Below are 19,530 nucleotides of genomic sequence, written 5' to 3' on the forward strand. Positions count from 1 at the left end.
ACTGCAGACCTCCTTCCTTTTCGCTGGTGCAGCTGGGGTCTCTTGGTAATTGCCGGAAGTGGAGGCTTAGAAGGCTCGGGACCAAAGAGCAGGTCAAGGGGCACCTTGGAGGTGGGGCTGAGGAAGCCTGGGGGACATGAGTCAGGCCAGCCCTGCCACCCCAAGCTCATCCCCCAGCCAAATTACCAGGTTTCCCCAGGCACTCACTGGCCTTATAAAGGCACCCTCTCCCTGGTGGCTGCCAGTTGCTGGTGGACATCCAAGATGAGGACCCTCCTGGTGTTGCTGCTGCTGGCTGTTGTGTGTGCTTCTCTGGGTAAGGCACTGGCTGCCCCTGGTTTGAGGGGAGGCAGGCAGCCTCTGGGAAGGGTTCAGGAACATGGGGGGTTGGGGCTTCTGAGCTGAGAGGGTACCATTTGGGGCACTGGCCTGGTGAGAAGGCTTCAGGGAGTGAGGTAGAGGCACCTATGGTGGCTCTCCCTGCTCAGCCAGACTCAGAAACCTCTTCCCTTTAGATATTATGTGGTACCTTTCTGGCTCTTTGTGTGTGTGTGTGTGTGTGTGTGTGTGTGTGTGTGTGTGTATGTGTGTGTGTAGGGGGGGTTAGTATAAAAATTAGGGTGAGAAGCCAGAGGTGCATGAAGGGGAGGTGCCCTGGGTACCACTTGTGAGTACTGGGACCTGAGATTTAGCGAGAGTGGCCAATTCTTCTCCCTCTTCCCAGGATGAGCTGCTCCTAAAATGCAGGATTCTTGGTGCTAAAAAAAAAAAAAAAAAAGGAAGGAAGGACATGGACAAGACAGACTGCATGGGTCAACCTCTCTAGCACACTCTGCCCTGACCCTGATGACCTGGTTTAGGGACAGAAATGAGGCGGGGGAGTGGGAGGGATGGACTTCAGCCTGTGATTATCAGTGGAATAATTATCATCTCCAGGATAATTAGCCCCATCAGCTTCCCCTGAGCGTGGGGAGGGGGCGGAGGAAAGGAAGAAGGGCCTTGGGCAGCAGTCTAGCCATCGGGTACCCATGTAGGAAGGTGGGGGGACAGTGGGAGGGGCCTGGAGGCTGGCCTGGAGAACAGGGAGAGGGTCAGGGTCAGGTTGGGGTTGTCACTTAGAAAACATGGAGAGGAAGATACTAGAGAGACCTCAGATCAGGGATACCAATCAGGAACTACAGTCCCAGCTACAGGGCAGGAGGGTGGAAGGGCTGAGTCAGAAGGTGTGGACACTGACTGGCTGGGGCACTTTTGTCCTCAAGGCTCAGCTTTCCTGAGAGGTTGAGCTTATAGCATTCTCGCAGATCCATGCCTGCTGGAAACTTGTTGGGGCTCTGAACACTTAAGGAGGACAGCCCAGGAACTCTCACCAGCTCGTAGGGCAGAGGGTCTCTGGGGACCACAATGAGGAAACTGAGGTACTATGAGGTCCTTGTCTAGAATAACCTAGAAGTGTCTCCCCAGCCAAACAGGACCGGAGACTAGTATGCAGAGGTACTGCATGGGGTAGGAGAGGATCGTCAAGAGACATTGCCAATGAGGAAGCCATTTTTCCTGAGAGTTCCAGAGACCCTATAACCTGAGAAATGTATATCTCTTATCCCAGAAAGGAGTGCCGCAGACACCTCCCAACTCGCAACACAGGGCCACCACAGCTTCAACACTGATGATTCTTATGTGGGAGGTGTGATCATCTAATCCCATCCAAGCAGGTGTGCATTGCCAAGGGCACCTGTTCCCTGACACTCTCACAGGAAAACCCCTACAGGACACTCCCCTGTATGACACTTCTACAGAACACATCTGCTACTCAATGCCCTTAAGTGAAACTCCTACAAGACACTCCTTACAGGACACCTCCCAAGGCCTGGCCACAAAGATGTCTGTCTCCACAGCCCAGCCTCTTGACCAGACCCCCTAGCATGTCTGGTTGCAGCTGAGAGGTCCTTGCAACCCTCCAAGCTGGCCTTGTTTCTGCCGTTCCACACCTTTGGCCGATGCAACTGTTCCCAGCCACACATAGAAATCCACCCGTGTGGGCCCAGATGTGGGGCCCTACCCTACCCTCTCACAAACCATGTTGCCTCTCAGGAGTCACCATGGAGTAATCATGATGTCTTCTGCCCCAGCCACCCTTACAGGAGTCTCGCTGCCCACTGAATCAGCCGTGCCTAGGAAGCCTGTGTTCTCTGGCGGGCCTGTCAGTTTTTGTGGTTAGAAGCTGTGGCCAATGACACAGCATCGGCAACCACCCATCTCTGGAGTCTGCCCACTCACTCCCTAGCACTGGCAGCCTTTTGTTGATGCCTCTGCCTTCAGCCTGGAGGTTAGGGCCACCAACAGACCTTAGGTAGAGGGGGGCAGGGCCAGGCTGTTCCTTCCCTCCAGATGAACAGCTCTAAGTACCTAACGATGCTTAGAGACACGAGTCATTGGAGCCAGCCAGCCCTGGCAAGGAAGCCAGCTGTCTGTAGCCCTTAAAGCTCCCTTCAGCCCTCTTCTAGGAAGGAAGGGCTAGGAGCCATGTGCATTATGAATTCTGACATTTTATCATCCGAGAAAGCCAAGAACACTATTATTCCCATGTTATAGGTGAGGACACCATGGATCGCAGTAGGGATAACGAGAATTAGAAGCTCTAAATCAGCCCTCTTTATATCTCTTCCTACTGCTCCATCCTTCTGCCATGCACCTCTACTTCTCCATTCATACACCTAGCCATCAACCTACCTATGTGTTCATCTAAACATCCATCTGCCCGTGAACCCAACCATCCATGCACCCTTTCACTACCCAACTGTTTATCCCTCTGCCCATCCACCAATCCATCCATTCCTCTGCTCATCCACTCACACACACACACACACACACACACACACACACACACACACGCATCCATTCACTCATCTGTCCAACTAGCCATATAACCACACACCTATCTGTCCATCCATCCATCCATTTGCCCATCTGGGCATCCATGCTTCAACCCATTTATCCTTCTACCCATCCATCTATCTACTCATCCAAATGTACATACATCCATCTTCCCATCTATCCATCCATTCACCCCTTCTCCAACCCACCCATCCACACAACCATCCATCCACCCACCCACTCATATGTGCATACATACACCCATCTACCTACCTGTCTGATCTCCCTTTAATTTAGCTGACAGGGCTCTCCTATATTCACTAATGTCCCCAATCTCCTTGGCAGAGAGATAAATACAGAGCAGAGAGGCAAATAAGTGTGGGAGTTCATAGGTGCCAGGGAAGCTTTGAGCAGAAGGGCTTTGACTCTAGCCTGAGGGTAGCATGCCATCACACCCCACACTTGCCTGTCACTCAAGCTGACACTGATACTGACACACACAGAGCCAGAGGGGACAGAGGGAGGAGCATGTCTGAATCACTACCATGAAGTTCCTAGCTTTTCAGACCCTCCCAGAGGACTGGGGGAACTCCTGGAGGGAGAGGAGGATCAGAGAGTATGACCTTGGATGGGCCACTAGGCAGGCAGCTGGGCACTTCGCCCCAGCCCTAGTCTCAGCCCAGACTGATGGCCTGTGCTTCCCCCCAGCCCGGGCCCTGCACTGCCATGTGTGCTGTGGGCACGAGAACTGCGAGTCTCTCGTGGAGTGCGCCTTGACGGACAAGTACTGTGTGATCACTCGGGCCAGTGAGTACCCTGGGCCACGCAGGCCCCATCCCACCCCAGCAGCACTACACAAGCACTTTCTGGCCCCCTTTCACCTCTTTCCACCCTCCACGTCAGAAGCTCTCAGTATCCCCACTCCAGATTCTAGGGACACCATCATTCTCTAGTTCACAGTTTAAATTAGGCTAAAGATCAGGTGGGAGGAGGGTTGGATACAGGCTGACGTGTTGAAGATACTGACATTACACCCTGGTATCCAAGGCCCCTCTGGACCTTTCCTGCTCACCCACATCCCTGTCTCCAATCAGCTGACCATAGTCTCTGCCTCTGGGTACTCTGCCATGACTCTAGAATTCAATCCTGCTGCTGACCAGAACTCTCTCTTCCCTGACCAGGCCCTCTCCTTTATGTCCCACCGTGCACCTGGTTCTCTCCTGAGCAGTGGGGCTGAGCTGGGGCCTAGAGCTTGTGTATTGGGCTGTGATGGTGGCTGTGATGGGGTTCAGGCTTGGTGCTGGAGTAGCTGGAGACAGGGAGTCACTTACTTGAAGTGGCCCCAGAAGAAAGCATGGGCGTATCAGAGAGGCTGACAAACCTTTCTGACTCTGAGGACAGTGTCACATCTAGGTCTAGAAGGGTTTGGGGGAACTCTCTTTGCTGCTGCCATTTGGAACTGGATCATGAGACCCCTGGCTCCGGTGAACGGGAGTTGCTATGGTCACTAGGCAGCTTGCTCCAAGATCCTATTCTGGGAGGAGGGGAAGGAAACCAGGTGGCTTCATGGTGGCCCTGGTCTGTCCATCAGAACACAGTTGCCCACAAATCCCAGTGGTATCACAGGCACTTCTAGCTCAGACTTGGAGCCCCCCTAATTTACAAAGAGGCATTGTCCTGGAAGAATCACACACTCACCCAGCCCAGACCCTACGTGATACTCTTGTCTGCACCCTGGCTGGTTCTTGTGCTGCTCGGTTCAGGGGCTCTAGGAGGAAACATCATATACTCCTCCACTGCCTCCAGGACCCTCCTTGCTCTTCAGAGGAGCATCCTGCCCAGAGATAGCTGCTGTTAGCTATCCATAGTAGTGCTGCAAGAGATGAACAACTAATGGGATGCAGGCCCAACAGTTGCCCAGGGCACAAGGCAAGAACAGTGAGGATGGGATCTTTGCCCAGCAACTGGTGAGTGACACATCAGGAGCCAAAATCCAGCAAAAACCCAAGCAGAGGGGCCCTGCTGAGGCAAAGATGGTAAACAGTGAGTGTCTGCAGGTAACCAGGAACCAGAGCTCCCCATAGTTCTATCCCTGTGCAAGAGCTTCTTCCCTGGGCTCCTACCCTGTCCTTGTCCTTGCTGGCATTTTCCCCTTGCTGAGCATGTGTCTATCCAGCCTGTAGTCTGTCCATCCATCTCCCCAAGTATCTGCTGAATGCAGGAATACTGAGGTATGTGGAGGCATTCCTGCTGAGCATGTGTCTATCTGGCCTGTAGTCTGTCCATCCATCTCCCAGGTGTCTGCTGAATGCAGGAACACTGAGATATGTGGGGGCATTCCTGTACTCCAGGACCTCAAAGGTCACAGTCAAGCAGAGCTCAAAGATAGCCCTCAGAAGGCAGCAAGGAGTTCCCTGGAGAAGCAACATGGGTTGGCAAGAGCCTTGGGTAGGAGAGTCCACTGTGGGTAGAAAGAGGCTTCTGTTCCTGCCCCTGTCCAGTGAAGTGACATGGGCAGATCGAGGATCTTCCTGTCCCCGAGGTGAGGAGGGAAGGGATCGCAATGACGTGAGCAGTCTGTGGCGGGCCCCATGTGTTAGTCCCCCGGGGTTAGGAGAAGCATCTAGCGGCTGGGTTTCCAGGGAGAGAGAACAGATTGAGTACCAGTGCCAGAACCTTCTCTCTAAACCCTGCCATGGCGTCCATATCTCCCAGCCATTTTCCACACACAGCCACTAAAGCTGCTTCTCTCCTGCTTCCTCTGGGATGGCAAAAGTCCCTACTTTAGACTTGGGCATTTACTGTAAGATGTGAAGAAGTCTAGCGTCCCTTTTGCCCCAGGAGGAGGCTGTGTCCTTACAGTACTTCCTCGGCCTGGATGAGTAGCAGCCACTAGCAGCACGTGCCCATAGGGTTAGGTTCTCTTTTGTCCAGGAGCAGCTGTGATCCACTCTGAACCTCCGTCCCCTGTGTTGCCAAGGCTAGGAAAAGACTATTCGGAGGTGGTACTGAGCTGGGCCACTAACTACCGCCAACTAGTGATTAACATGTACCCATACTCTCTTCACACCAGCACATCTCTCAAACAAGCCACACATTCCTCATTACTCTAAAGAAGGGCTGGGGCAAAGGCTAATTCCACCTTTGGTCTGTGTTTCCCAAGTGGGGAAACTGAGGCATAGAAAGATCAAGCATCCTGAGTACTTATCCCACCTCCATCATACAGTGTCTGGGCTAACTGGAGAATAGAGGCCCCCTGCTCACAGGTCTGGAGTCACAGCTCCCAGAACCTCTGAACAGTGCAGATTAAGGGAAATTACTTGCTTTTCCTGGGGCCGTGTGTTCTCAAGAGTTCTGCTGTCCCCACTGTGTGTGTATAAACACAAAGCAACTCATCCCTCTGATGAGCATGCCCAGAGAACAAGTCTTGCACACTGGTATTTCCCGAGACAGCCTCAACTCAGGTCAACTTCTCCTCTCCCAGGGGCCCTTGCGAGCCCTGCCCCTGACTTTCTCACGGATTGTGAAACCTAGGGGCTGCTATGCAGGCTGTGGAGCTTTATGGTCACTTAGCCTTGTCCAGGGCGTCCCAGTCCCAAGAAGTGTGAGAGCTAAGTGGGGCCCAAGCCTGTCTCCTGGTATCTGAAACCTGGAGGAGATGAGAAGGAAGGGGTGGAGAAAAGAGAGGAGAGGATTGGAGAACCAGATGTCTCTCAGGAAAGGGAAAATGGAGCTGAGGGACTCAGAGACTGAGGGAGGGAGAAGTCTTCAAGTCAGTCCCTGGCCTCCGGTGTCACAAAGTCCAGTCCATCATAAAGAAGATATGTCCCCAAAGTCACCGAGGAAGGACACTCGTTCACAAGGTCCTTTGAGACGCCCCAAGCTGCCACTTCAAACACTCCAGAGTTCCAGGCATTACCTCAAAGCATGTGGCCCCAGGCTGCAGGTCCCCCAAGAGCTGGCTGGGTAGTGACAACTATGGGCACTGTGGCCACGATACCCATGGCCATTCCTCCTGTTTCCACAGCCAACCCTGGTGGCATCCTGGTCATGAAGTCCTGCGCGCCAACCTGCCCCAACAGCACCGTGTCTTCCGACGGCCGAGCTCTCTCTGTCTTCTGCTGCGAGGGCAACCATTGCAACCGCAGTGCTGCCTCAGGCCTGACCAGCAGCCTTGGGGCCCTATGGGCCAGTGCCTCTGCCAGCCTACTGTGGGCGCTGCTTCGAGCTGCCTGGTGAGGGCCTGGGTGGCCTTTCCCAGCTGTTGCGGGGGTGGGGGGTCTGTTTGCAGCCTCAGAAGTATCCTACCCCCGCCCAGCCAGGCTGTTAACCTCTCTTCCCATTTCCCCCAAGACACACTCAGTCTTCCCTTCTCTCGCAGAAAGAAAGTAGCAGCATCTGCCCCTAAAGGCTCCAGCTCTCTTCCTTTCTCAGGAAATGCTCCACCAGGGCACAAGAACACACCTCCCCAAGAGCTTCCCCCCCCCTCTTCTATGAGACCTTAGCCCTTTGCTGAGTCCTGGAAGTGCCCAGCAACCCTCAGTGTGAAGAGCCACTGTTTCCCTAACTCCCTCCACCCTCACTTCAGGAGCGTCCAACAGATAGTAGGCTTGGCTTTTGTATTACCCGCTCCTTGCCTGACAGGACCCTGTACATGGCCATCTGGACCCCTGGGCCTCTTCTATGCATGAAGTGATCCTGGTATGGTGACATGATTGTAAAGTTTGGGTACTGGATCCTTCCAGCTCCTTGTACTCTATGGTCACCAATATTCTCTCTGTCCATACAACCATTTACTCACACATCCATCCCTTCATCCATCCATCCCTTCATCCATCCATCCCTTCATCCATCCATCCCTTCATCCACCCACCCATGCATACATACATCCAAGCATCTAGTTGCATAGACCAATTAAAGTCTGCCTACTAGGGCCTTCCAGGGTCTCCATCTTTTAGCCAAGTCCTACAGCCCCGGGACCCTACTAGTTCCTGTCCAACTGAACATAAGCTTTTAAAAGGTCCCCTAACTGCTCACTGTGTGTATGGGGGTGGGGGGCTGGCCACCTTGGGCTTGGTGTCAGGCATTAGAATAGGTGTCCATCCTCTCTAGGCATGGGGAAATCACTTTGTCTCCCTGGAAGCACCATCTTGCCAACCCTTAACTGGTGCTATTCCAAGAGAAAAATAAATGGGCAAGTCTGCTCGATCCAAGGTGTTGAGTCTTGGGGATTTCTGGTCCTTGGCCAGCCTCATCCTCAGAGGCAGGCAGGGGCACCTGAAAGAGGGCCGGGTGGAATTCTTAATACAGAAGCCTACGTATAGGAGTGGTGTCTCTGCCTTGCACTCTGCCTCTTGGGTTTCCCTGGCCAAGACAGAGGGAACAGACTTCTACAACATCCCAAGTGGGGGGACTCACAGGGATCCCCTGAGAGCCCTTCTGAGCTGTGATGTCCCTGATACTGCTACTGGCAAGATGCTCACACCCTTCACAGTGCCCCCAGGACCTCACAAGTCCATACCCCTGGTTGGTGGCATAGGAAACCCTCATCTTTATGGACAATCGCCAGGACTCTGAGGCCACCCAATGCCACATCTCTGGGGTTCTTCCCGAAGGGTAAAGCCAGAGCCCTTCAACTCTGGAGAGTTCTGTTCCTCGCCCCTGGTGTTTTTTCCTGTCGCTGTAATAAAATACCCTGACAAGAGCAGCTGGAGATAGAGTTTACTTTGGCTCCCAGCTCAAGGTCCAGTTCATCATGGTAAGGAGGTCAAGGCAGCCAGAGCTTAGAGTATGTAATCACATTGCACCCATAGTCCAGAAACAGTGCTCAATCTCCTTTCCCTCATCTGCTGTATCCCTAGGCAACCCACTCATTCCCTGCTTGTTACCTCCCACCTACCCCCAGAGCCCCTCTACTTCCCTGTGTGTCTTCACACATCCCTGAAGACACCTCCTAGCTTCACAGAGCCAGTCTCCTAGTGTCTAGACTCAAGTGCCCTGCCTTACATGCCCTCAAAGACTGCTCAAGTCAGAAGTATGCACTGGGCACTTGGGAACAGCAAGCTAGGGCGGTGGAGATGGAGCCCACCTTATCACACACCTGCAGCTGTAGAGGACAAGAAGGTAGGAAAGGATGAGCACACTGAGTGAGCTGAGGGTGCTGAGCAACCCCCTCACCGGAACCTGGACATACCTCGTCCCCTGAACCTCTTAGTATGCCTTCCTTGAGTGGCCAACCTACTTCTACAGAGTCTGGAGGTCTAGGGCTGTGAGGGGCAGCCATCCAGGGACATGGAACGTTCTCCTGTCTGACCAGCTTTCCTGTCATCTAACCAGATGGGCCCCACCCTTCATGGCAGCCAGTCCCCATTGTATGGCTGTAAGTGTCTCATCCCAGGGTTCTGCTCTCAAAAGCTGGGTAGGGCAGGGGAACAGGTTGTTACCAAGCCAAGAACCCTTCTTAGTCTCAGAGGAGGGAGTGGTTGTGCACAGAACTTTCTAGAGGGCCCCCAACCAACCTTTATGGTTCCTGGGGAGGTAGATGGTGTAGGCAGCCTGAGCTCTGTCCACTCCTCAGGGTGTCCACAGGTCTGGAGTGAGCACACTCGGGGACCCTCCTGAAAACAGGCCTCCTGCTGCTACATTTGGATCCCTTCATGACACCAGACTCATCCCTGCCCTGTGGCAAAAGATGGCAACTCCCATCAAAGCTGCAAATCCATGTCAGGGGTTGCCGAAGCAGAGGAAGGAACAGGCCTGCAGGGCGAGAGTGATGCAGACCGCCGTGGGAAAGCATCAGAGCTCCTGACCCACGGTAGCAGAGCGCGTGCAAGGCTTGGAGGTGGCTTGAGAGGCCGCAGGAGAAAAGAAAGTGTCAGGAAAGGGAAACAGTGAGCAGAAAGTGGAGTGGCCAGCCCAGGCACTATTCGTGGGCAGGGTAAGGGAGACTGGGCTTGACCCTAAGAGCACTAGGTCAACAGGAGAGGGACTCCATCCAGCAATGTTTGAGGCCAGGGCCTTGGCTCTAGGAAAGGAGTGAGGGAAAGATGGTAGAGCTGGGGATATAGCCACAGTCCCCCCCCCCCCCCAGCTTGGGAGACATGGGGTTGGCTGAGAGGTGGAGACAGCCGGGTAGGTCCCTAGGGTCTGGAGATGGTGTAGATGTTGATGCACACAAGGGAGTGTCACTGTTGGCACAATTGAGGCCCTGGCTCCCCAGCACAACAGTGGGTGGGGTGGGGAAGAAGCAACTGGAACTCCCCAGGGCTCAGGTTACAATAAGAACTCATAGTGGAGCAAGAAATGGAAGGCTGGCTCTGGGGTTAAGCCCCTTGTGACAGCCAATGGAGAGTTCTGGAATGAAGTCAGTGCTGTCTGTGTTCTTTGCATCTGCCTAGCTGGCCGTCTGACCTTGCATGGTGCATCCTCTACTCTGGGCACTGGTGTCTCTGCACCCCAAGGACCTACCCATTCCTTGCTCTTATGTAACTCTGGGTACAGACAACAAGCCTCTTGATCTCTTAAGCTTGTAGGATTGTGGTAGTAAAGCTCCCTGGCAGGGCAGTTTAGGACCCTCCTCCCTGCCCTGGGGCTGTCTCCACACCCAGAGAAGACAACAGCACCATGCCAACTCCTCTCAAGCAATACAGCCTTGCCACCTAAGGATGAAGGAGTGGAGCCCAGCCTTCCACTCCAGTCGTGCCACATGAGGACAGCTACCTGCTCCAAGGGTAGCACTGATGACAATAAAAGGCAGCAGTGTGTGAGTCATCCCTTTCCCTCTAGGGAAGGACTGGCGATTCTCTCCTCAAGTCCTCTCCCATCCCCCACGTGACCTGTGTATCACAGCCCCCCCCCCAGCTGTCACCCTTAGCCTTGCCGACTTGGACTCCCACCCTCGGCCAGCTCAGCTTTCTCTTGTCAGGGTAGCTTCTATTCTCCCTGCAGCAGAGCACGTCAATGGAGAGCACAGGCTAGGGACGAGGTCGGGAGGGCAGAGATGCTGCTGCAGATCAAGTAGCCCTTTCCTGGGACAGGCTGAGACCTCACTTCCACTGTCCTTGTGGGACTCCACTGTGAGCAAGTCTACACTGAGTCATAGAGGAGGGGCTCCTGGGTGAGGTAGGAACTCACTCAAAGACTCTGGGAGTATCACAGGGATCATCAAGGACTCACCCTGCGGTTGGGGTACAGGTGAGAAACTGGCAAGCGCTCAATGTAATCACCCATCCTGGAGTTATGAGTAACTCCCTTACCTTACAACTGAACTCATCACAAGTCTCTCCTCATTGTTAACAAAATCTGGCCCACTGGATATGATTCCTGGACCACTCAGTCTAGTACAGCCTCCATCACTCCACCTGCTGCCCTAACCTAATTGTCTTCATAGGCCTTGTTCATACTTGATGTCTCAAAATTTAGTTTTCTGTTTTTACTGAATGGTGTCCTGAAAATCTGAGCTCTGTCATATCAGGATTCTGCCTTGTATGCATCTGTATTCCTGTTTGTCCAGCATGGAGACATGAACATGGCTGGTACTCTGCAAATCATATTTATGGTATGCATGTACAGATGAGTGGATGGATGGATGGATGGGTGGATGGGTGGATGAACAGATAGATATGTAGAAGATGGGTGGATGAGTGAATGGATGGATGGGTGAGTAGGTGTGGGAGCCCAGAAAGGTTTTCTAGTGAGATCTGAGCTTGCTTTACACAGCAGAGCTGCATTAGGGGATGGCTTGACCATGAGCAAGGTCACCAGATGTTTGGGATGGTCTACACTTGGATGTGCTGGGGGGAGGTCTTTTGCTCCACCCCTTGACATTCCTTTAAAAAGCTCTTTAGTAGAGACAAAAGGGGCTGACTGGTTTGGACCCAGGCCCTCTCAGGGCTATCCTGTGTTTCCTAACTGTCTCTCTCTATATATATACTTCTATCTACAAATTCCTCATGTCTTCCTGCTCTAGAGTACCCTGAGGGAATAAGAGGGAGCTGGTCTCCCTCAAATGGTGCCAGAAACAGGGACCCAGAGTATTTGGTGAAAGCTTGGGGAGAAAGCCCCGTGGGGAGCAGTTGGACTAGTCCAGTTTTGTAGGAAAAGTAAAGGTGTGTGTGTGTGTGTGTGTGTGTGTGTGTGTGTGTGTGTGTGTGTGTATGTGTGTGTGTATTCTCAGGAGGAAGAATGAGGGGCTGGAAGATGCTCTAGTAAGGCTGCAGCATAGATTTTTTCTCTATCTAGTTTTCTCTCTCTCTCTCTCTCTCTCTCTCTCTCTCTCTCTCTCTCTCTCTTAAAATTCTATCTATGAAAAAATAAGGAATATAGTGTAAGAAAAAAATTAGGAATAAAATAAGCTACAAGACAGAGAAACTGGGTCCTTAATTTTCTAACTATGGGGCTATGAATGCAAACTGGGAAGAAAATCTATCTTCTTTGAGCTTAATAGGCAGAAAAAAGCTCTTCTTTGAGCTTAATGGGCAGAAAAGATTCCTATAGAAGCTTTTAGCCTAGGGACAGCTAGAATGCTAAGTCCAAGTAGCAGAGAAAAGAGATTTCCCCTGAGGCAGATACAGATGGAGAATTAGTTTCCTCTTGACTGTGAAGTCAAAAAGTTTAGAGAACAGAAGTCTTGGAAAAACTTGGTAGTCTTTCTCTCTAAAGCTGAAAGCTTTCTTGGAAAAAACTTAGTAATCTCTCTCTAAAAAACTAAAAATCCTTTTAGAACTAACTTTCTCAGTTTTTCTCTTTCAGTAAGGGCAAAATCAGATTTACCTGGAAGAATGCGGGAATTCACTGTGGTTCACTCCAAGAAAAAACAGAAAGACCTCTTGAAACAGGGCAAAACATCCCTCCTAGCCAGGAAAAGCAGCAGTCAGAATCCCCTGAGGTTAGATAGAACTTAGCCGTAAATGCTTGGGAGAGTGCAGGCAGGGAACCACAGAGAGCTGAGTGGGGCAGAAAACTGCTGACTCAGAGGAGGCAGTAATGCTGAGCCTCTTGGCTGTGAGCATCTGTGGTGTCAGGGACTTTATAGCTGGGGGAGGAGTTAAGCCATGACCACTATCCAGGAGAAAAGCTCTCTTTTCTCTCAGGAAAAGAGGGCTTTTCTGAAAAACGTTTGTTTCTATGGGGAGAGAAGTCCCTACCTTCAGATGCAGAGAAAGTCACCACATCAGGGGCTGTTTCCGGGGGAGAGGAGATGAGCTGAGACTAAACCCGGAGCTGTCTGGGAGGGAGTCTCTCTGATGGACCTGTGGGAAAGCTCTGTTTTAAGTGCTTTCATTTCTTTTCATTGACTGGCTGGGGCAGATGAGAAAGCCCCTAGGGAATTTTGCTTTGGGCATGGAGGGACCTGTCTGCATGATTGGGAGGGTACACTCAGCTCCAGGAACAGTGTCAGCAAGGGAAAACACCTAGCAATGCCAGCTCAGGGAGAACAGAAATCTCCCAATCTCCTGTGATGAAAAAGCAAAAAGCTCAGTTCAAACTTCCCATGCTGAAAGCAAAAACTTGGCTTTGGCCGTGTAAAGGGAAATGGAAATGGCAGACCTGAAAGGAACTATGGGAAATGGAGTCTGAAAGGTAGCTCAATATAGAGAAATGCATTCTGGGAAAGGTAGTTTTTCAGCTTAAGATGGCAATACTGTCCAGAAACTTTTTTCAGCTCAGAATGAAGTTTCTTTTCAAAGCAATGTTAAAAAGTTTAGCCTTATCTCTTGAGAACTAAGACCAAACAAACAGCTTGCCTCTAAGATAATTAAAATGCTAATACTGTTTGTCAACAAGCCACTTTAAAATCCTTAAAAAAGCAAGGGAGGGAAAGCAGTCCATACATTGAACATTGTTTTAGATATGAAGAAATCTATGGGCAAATAAAACAGTTCTTTGCCTCTTGAACAAACGGCCTGCAATGAATGATTCCTTTGAAAATCTCATAGGGAGACAAGGAAACTGGCATTCAAAAGGATGACTGCTTTATAGATGGGGCTCAAACGCCAAAAAATTTAGCTATATCACAAAATAGAGTTGCTTCACTTCCTGTGTTGTTAAGAGAGTCTCTCTAATAGTTTTAAGAAAGTAGTCATATAGAAAGTAAGTTTATATTAGGGTGGATATTGTGTGAGTCTTTCTAATAGTTCTAGGAAGTATATGTGCTAAGGTAGTCCTATAGAGCTTAGAGAGTCTTTCTAATAGTTCTTCTTAAATCGCTCCTTAAGAATATAAGCTTATAAGAAATATAAATAAGTATATGTTGAATGCGTGTTTGTGAGAAGTGTAAATGTTGAATGTAAGTCTAAATGTTTATTGTAAGCTTACAAGAAGTGTAAATATGTATAGTGATAATAGTTAAGAGAGTTGTAAATATGTATGGGGATGTTTATACCAGAATTATCTTAAGGTTAATGAACCAGAGTTTGGTAAAAAGCTAAGGGAATCTTTAAGTTAGATATAGTTTATTGGATGCAGTTTGCATCAAGAGTTTTAGTTGAAAAGGGGGTTGGCACAGCTAAAATTGTTATGGACATCTTAAGACCCATTCCAAAAATTAAATGCCATCTCTATCATCTTCTACTCCTGTACTGGGAGGTGTAGCAGCTATAGAGATCACTTTGGAGGTTGTAAGTGTTAGAATTCTGCCCTCACTCCAGCTACATGACTGCACATGTGCAGTTCAAGAGTTAAGCAAAGGGTCTTGCGTCTTATGTCATTACGTTCACGGCGTGGTCATATAATCAGTGCATGCATGGTGTAGCTTTGTAAGCCCACCTGTGCATGTTCACCAGGAACCCTTAAAGAGCCATGACTCAGACCTCTCTCTCCTCTCTCTCTCTCTCTCTCTCCTGCTCTGTCTCTTCCCAACCACCTTTCCCTCTCCCTGCATGTGCTCCTTTCCCAGGTCTGGTTCTCTTGTACCCCCCACCCTTCTTCCTCCTAATAAGTTGTCTGCTACTAGGCAGCCATGACTCATGACTTGTGACCTTTTTGTGCCACAACCAGTGCCATTTATCATTCATTTCAGTAAGCTCAATAGGAACCTGGGCCAGAGCTGAGTTAAGCTCAATACTCCCTTCTATCAGAGGCTGAGAGTTAAAGATGGACAATTTTCTCTTGATAGCTTCCAGCCTAAGATAGAGTGTGCTTGATGGAAAGCATATCTCCATGACGGGTAATGGAAGAAATAATTATAGAGAATGACCTAAAACAGAGCTCAGTCTATTCTGTGGGGCCTCAGGGGCTCTTTAAAAAATTAAGAGGAGGGACCTGTGGGAGCCCAGAAAGATTTTCTAGTGAGATCCAAGCTTGCTTTACACAGCAGAGCTGCATTAGGGGATGGCTTGACCATTAGCAAGGTTACCAGGTATTTGGGATGGTCTACACTTGGCTGTGCTGGGGGGAGATCTTTTGCTCCACCCCTTGGCATTCCTTTAAAAAGCCCCTTAGTTGGGGCTGGAGTGATGGCTCAGAGGTTAAGAGCACTGATTGTTCTTCCAGAGGTCCTGAGTTCAATCCCAGCAACCACATGGTGGCTCACAACCATCTGTAATGAGATCTGGCACCCTCTTCTGGCATGCAGGTATACATGCAGACAGAATACTGTATACATACTAAATAAATTAATTTAAAAAAATAAATAAATAAAAAGCCCCTTAGTAGAGACAGAAGGGGCTGATTGGTTTGGACCTAGGCCCTCCTGAGGCTATCCTGTTTTCTGTCTCTCTCTATATATATATTTCTATCTACAAATTCCTCATTTCTCCCTGCTCAAGAGTACCCTGGGGGAACAAGAAGAAGCTGGTCTCCCTCAAGTAGGTAAGTAGATGGATGGATAGGTAGATGCATAGGAGGGTAAGTGAATGGAAGGGTGGATAAATGGGTAGTTTGATAAGTGGGTAAAGGATAGGTGGATAGATGAATGAGTGGATGGATGAATGGTAGGATGGGAAGATAAGTGGTTGTATATGTAATGGATGCATACATGGGTGGATGGCTGGATGCTAGGATTGATGTATGGGTGGATGCTATGATGGATGGATGGATGGATGGATGGATGGATGGATGGATGGATGGATGGACAGGGATAGATAGATGATAGAATGATACATGATAAGTGGATAGATAGTAAACAGGTGATGGACAAGTGGATGGGTGAATGAATGAGTATATGGATAAATGGATCATGAGTGGATGGTTGATTGATGATTGGTAGGAGAAGGTGCTTTTAGAGAATTGCTACTGATGGCCAGGGTCCCAGGGAATAATTTAAGGTGTGGCGGGCTATGCCAGGTGCCAGACAGCAGATGAGCAATACCCATGTCTAGATTTGTGGCTCCATGTGTAAAGGTTACTCTTGTGCTAGAAGAAAGGGGTGTGGAGGAAGAGCCCCAGGCCCAGAGGCCAGGCCCAGCTACGTCTCCTCTTCCTGAGTGATGATGACCGAGGTTCTGCCCATCTCTGTGTCATCTGAGGCTCTACCTGTATGATTAAAGACAGAACAGGCCTCAGGGAAACAACCCTCTCTCCGTTGCCTGACTCAGAGAGCATTTACATGGCTTTGCAGAAGAAGAGATGGAACCAGGGTGTGGCATGGGAAGCTGAGGCTCTGCTGCCCTGGACTGGTATCCTCTCCACCAGCTGATGGCTACCTACCCTCAGGTCCCAGCTTAGACAAGTCTACTTAGGTCAGTCCTCCTACAGTGCCTCAGAGCGCCTCACCCCCCTCTCTAGTTATCACACTCATGCAGTGCATTCCTCACAGCAATGAGTTATCTGTGTCCTCTCTCTCCTATTAGTCTGTGGCACAGGCCCTGACTCTCTCCTTCCTCAGTGTCCCTTATACCAGTAGTGACTGGAGTACAGTAGGTCCTTCTAAAATATTAGGAATGAGTAAGTGAAGGGCTTTGAAATACAGGGTAGCTTTGGGAGGCCCTGGGGTGTGCCTATCCTTATACCCCAAGGTGTTTGGACACCTTCAGCCTAAGGATATAACCTGCCTACTGAGTGCCTTCTTCAGGTCTGGGAAGGACCCAGGGCTGTGCTTTCAGAAGGGCTGAGGTATTACACTGTGCCTGTGCTCACTCATATGGCTTCCCTCTGGGCCTCTCACATTCTCCTGATCTCTGTGTCACAGACATGAATGCAAGGGGGAGGGACATGAGCAGGGAGACCTCTGCTCCAGACAGAGGTCCAGGCTTGTCCCTCAACTTCCTGGCCAGCTTGCTGAGGTCAGGGAGCGGGCAGGCCAGAGAGACAGCATTCTCTGCTCTGTGTCCCTTTATTCCACTTCCTGGGCAATATTCTTCTGTCAGCATCTCAAAGGTGGAAGTCATGTCTCAGCCACAGTCCCAGGAGCTATGAACAAGGGCTGGAAGGATCCGTGCTCTCAAAGCAGTGACTGTCTGCAGAAGAGGTGCAAAAGGCAGATATAAAGGACGTGATGGCTCCTGTGCTCACTTTATCTTGGCTTGCCTTCATATCCTAGCCTGGCCACCTCCAACAAGACCCTTGCTGACTGCCCCCGTAGCCCCAAGAGCTCCTGCTGCCAGAATCACACACTCTTCTAAGGGTAAATTTAGTATGTTTTACACTTCTGCTGGGACCCAGCTGGGGATAGGTGGCTGACACATCCTCCTAGCAATCCCGCCAAGGACAAGGGAACTTCTCACAATGGATCTCACCATGGACCCCACCATGGACCTCCTACAGCCTCCAGCTCCAAGATCGATGGCCACCATGAAGCCTGAGGTCCCTGGGGGCATGCCAACATGCAGATGCCTCCTCCTACCCTGGGTGTGGGTGTGAAGCCTTTTGTACATTGCTCTCAAACTCAGGCCCAGACCCCCACTTCTATTCTTCCCTTCATGCCCAGACCCCACAACTCCATCAAGCCCATAAGTAGATCCAAACCTGTTTTTCCAGAAGTTTCCATACCTCTCCCAATGAGTCATCTTTCCACCACCTGCCAACTCCACCATCACCACCTTGTCATGGAGACCTACGTTCTGCTCCCTAGGCTGGAAATCACACTCCCTAACCTCCACCCACCCATTCTCCCTGTATCTGATGTATTCAGGGAGGCCCTGGAGGTGGGTGGGCCTTTCCAAGAAGGCCAGGATCCTGAATTTCAGGCCTTTCCTGTGACATTCCAGCTGCCCTAGGCAAATCCCAGGGACCCAGGCACTATCTAGCAAAACAAGGGACAGCATGGGACAGCGATGGGCCTTCTTCAGGGGCTCCTATCCAAGCCTCTCCCAGATTCCAGGTCCTGCCAAGTCTAAAATTCACCTCCAGGAGAACCACATGGAAGTCCTCAGGGTGTTTGATCCAGTCCTGGCTTTGCCTCCTCTTGATTCAGCTCAGGAGAGAGCTAGCCCAGGGAAAAGCAGAGAGGAGGGCCCAAGGTCTATAGGGCTTCAAGAACTTCAGCCTGGCCCAGGCCAACCCTCCCTGAAGCAGGTCCTGACCTATCCATCCTTGTTGGTGCTTGTCTATCTGCTTTGCATGGATAGCGGTGGGATAAGCCCAGGACTAGTCTCTGTCTGTGTCCAGCCCATGGTTAATAGCCTGGACCCCCCAGGACAGGGGCAGAAGGAGGACTCTATAGGGCCCACTCACACTACCCCCAGATGAGTAGACAGAACCAGCAGCTAGGGGGACAGTTACCTTCCTGCTAAGAACTAGAGTCACGGCAAAAAAATGTCTCCTATGCATACAAACAGAACAAGGGTGGGGCTCCGACTGCGTGACAGAGACCTTCATCAGCACCTGCCCAGGGCCTTGGCGTCTGCCCTGAGATGCTCTCAGCCACAGGGGAGCAAGGCAGAGAGGCAGGAGATTGACAGTTCTCGTTACCATTGTGTGAGGGTCTGGGGTGGGGATTTGATGAGAATGGAGCCTGAGGCCCAAGTGGAGGGAGGACGAAGTGGAGGGAAACTCCTACCTCTGCAGCAGTGAGAGGCCCCCACAGCCTGCTGCTTCTCAGTTGAACCTGTCCTACCCTGTCCCCCCCCCCCCCCAGTTTCCTGGGATGGCCAAGCTCCCATGATCTAGGGTCTTCATAGCCCTAACCTGGTTATACCCAGTACACACATAGCCCCTCTGCTTTCCCCCCTCCCCCCGCACCCCACAGTCACCTCCACATCGACTGCAAGGACTATTTGCTTCCCTGGGGTTCCTTGCTCCGAGGTCCCACTGGATCAACCCGGCGCTGAGCTCAGAGCAGAGAGGAATTTAAGCTCTGTGCCTTCCGACCTGTGACTATCGAGATAGCCAGCATGGGCTGTAACTGGAGGTAACTACCCAGTGGTAGGCAGCAAGGAGGGTAACACAGAAGTGGAAAATCTATGACAATGTGACCCGGGAACAGGCAGGTAATCAACAAGGAACTGAGAGCCAGAGACAACAGTGAGGGAAATGGAGACTCAACAGCATCTGGTGTCCTGGAGCAGGAATCGGAGCAACCTAGAAGACTTCTGACCACAGCCAACCCTGCTTAGGGAGGCCCCAGAGGTGAGGGGGTTAGGAACCTCAGTCCTTGCAGGAAGCAGAGCTGTTCTGGGCTTCTTGGCTTGGGCCGGAAGGGTGGGGTGGGCCCCGATTTGCATGCTGCTGTCTGGCCTGCCCTCACTCCTCCCACAGCTCCTCCTGCCCCATCTATAA

At 51.0% G+C, this 19,530-nt stretch overlaps 1 protein-coding gene across 1 annotated transcript; it reads left to right on the forward strand.

The window, feature by feature from the left end:
- Positions 1-264: 264 nt before the first annotated feature.
- LOC131896389 (secreted Ly-6/uPAR domain-containing protein 2-like) lies at positions 265-7,113 on the forward strand. The gene is made up of 3 exons (XM_059247009.1): positions 265-316; positions 3,583-3,681; positions 6,902-7,113. Exons 1-3 carry the CDS (start codon positions 265-267, stop codon positions 7,111-7,113), a joined length of 363 nt encoding a protein of 120 aa, XP_059102992.1.
- Positions 7,114-19,530: the final 12,417 nt, after the last annotated feature.

The sequence above is a fragment of the Peromyscus eremicus genome, chromosome 20 (assembly GCF_949786415.1).
Source record: "Peromyscus eremicus chromosome 20, PerEre_H2_v1, whole genome shotgun sequence".
In the NCBI taxonomy this organism is placed as follows: Eukaryota; Metazoa; Chordata; class Mammalia; order Rodentia; family Cricetidae; genus Peromyscus; species Peromyscus eremicus.

Coding starts and splice junctions, on each gene's coding strand:
- LOC131896389 (XM_059247009.1), top strand. CDS start 265: ATGAGGACCCTCCTGGTGTTGCTGCTGCTGGCTGTTGTGTGTGCTTCT. Junction 317..3,582: donor TGTTGTGTGTGCTTCTCTGG/GTAAGGCACTGG, acceptor GCTTCCCCCCAG/CCCGGGCCCTGCACTGCCAT. Junction 3,682..6,901: donor CTGTGTGATCACTCGGGCCA/GTGAGTACCCTG, acceptor CTGTTTCCACAG/CCAACCCTGGTGGCATCCTG.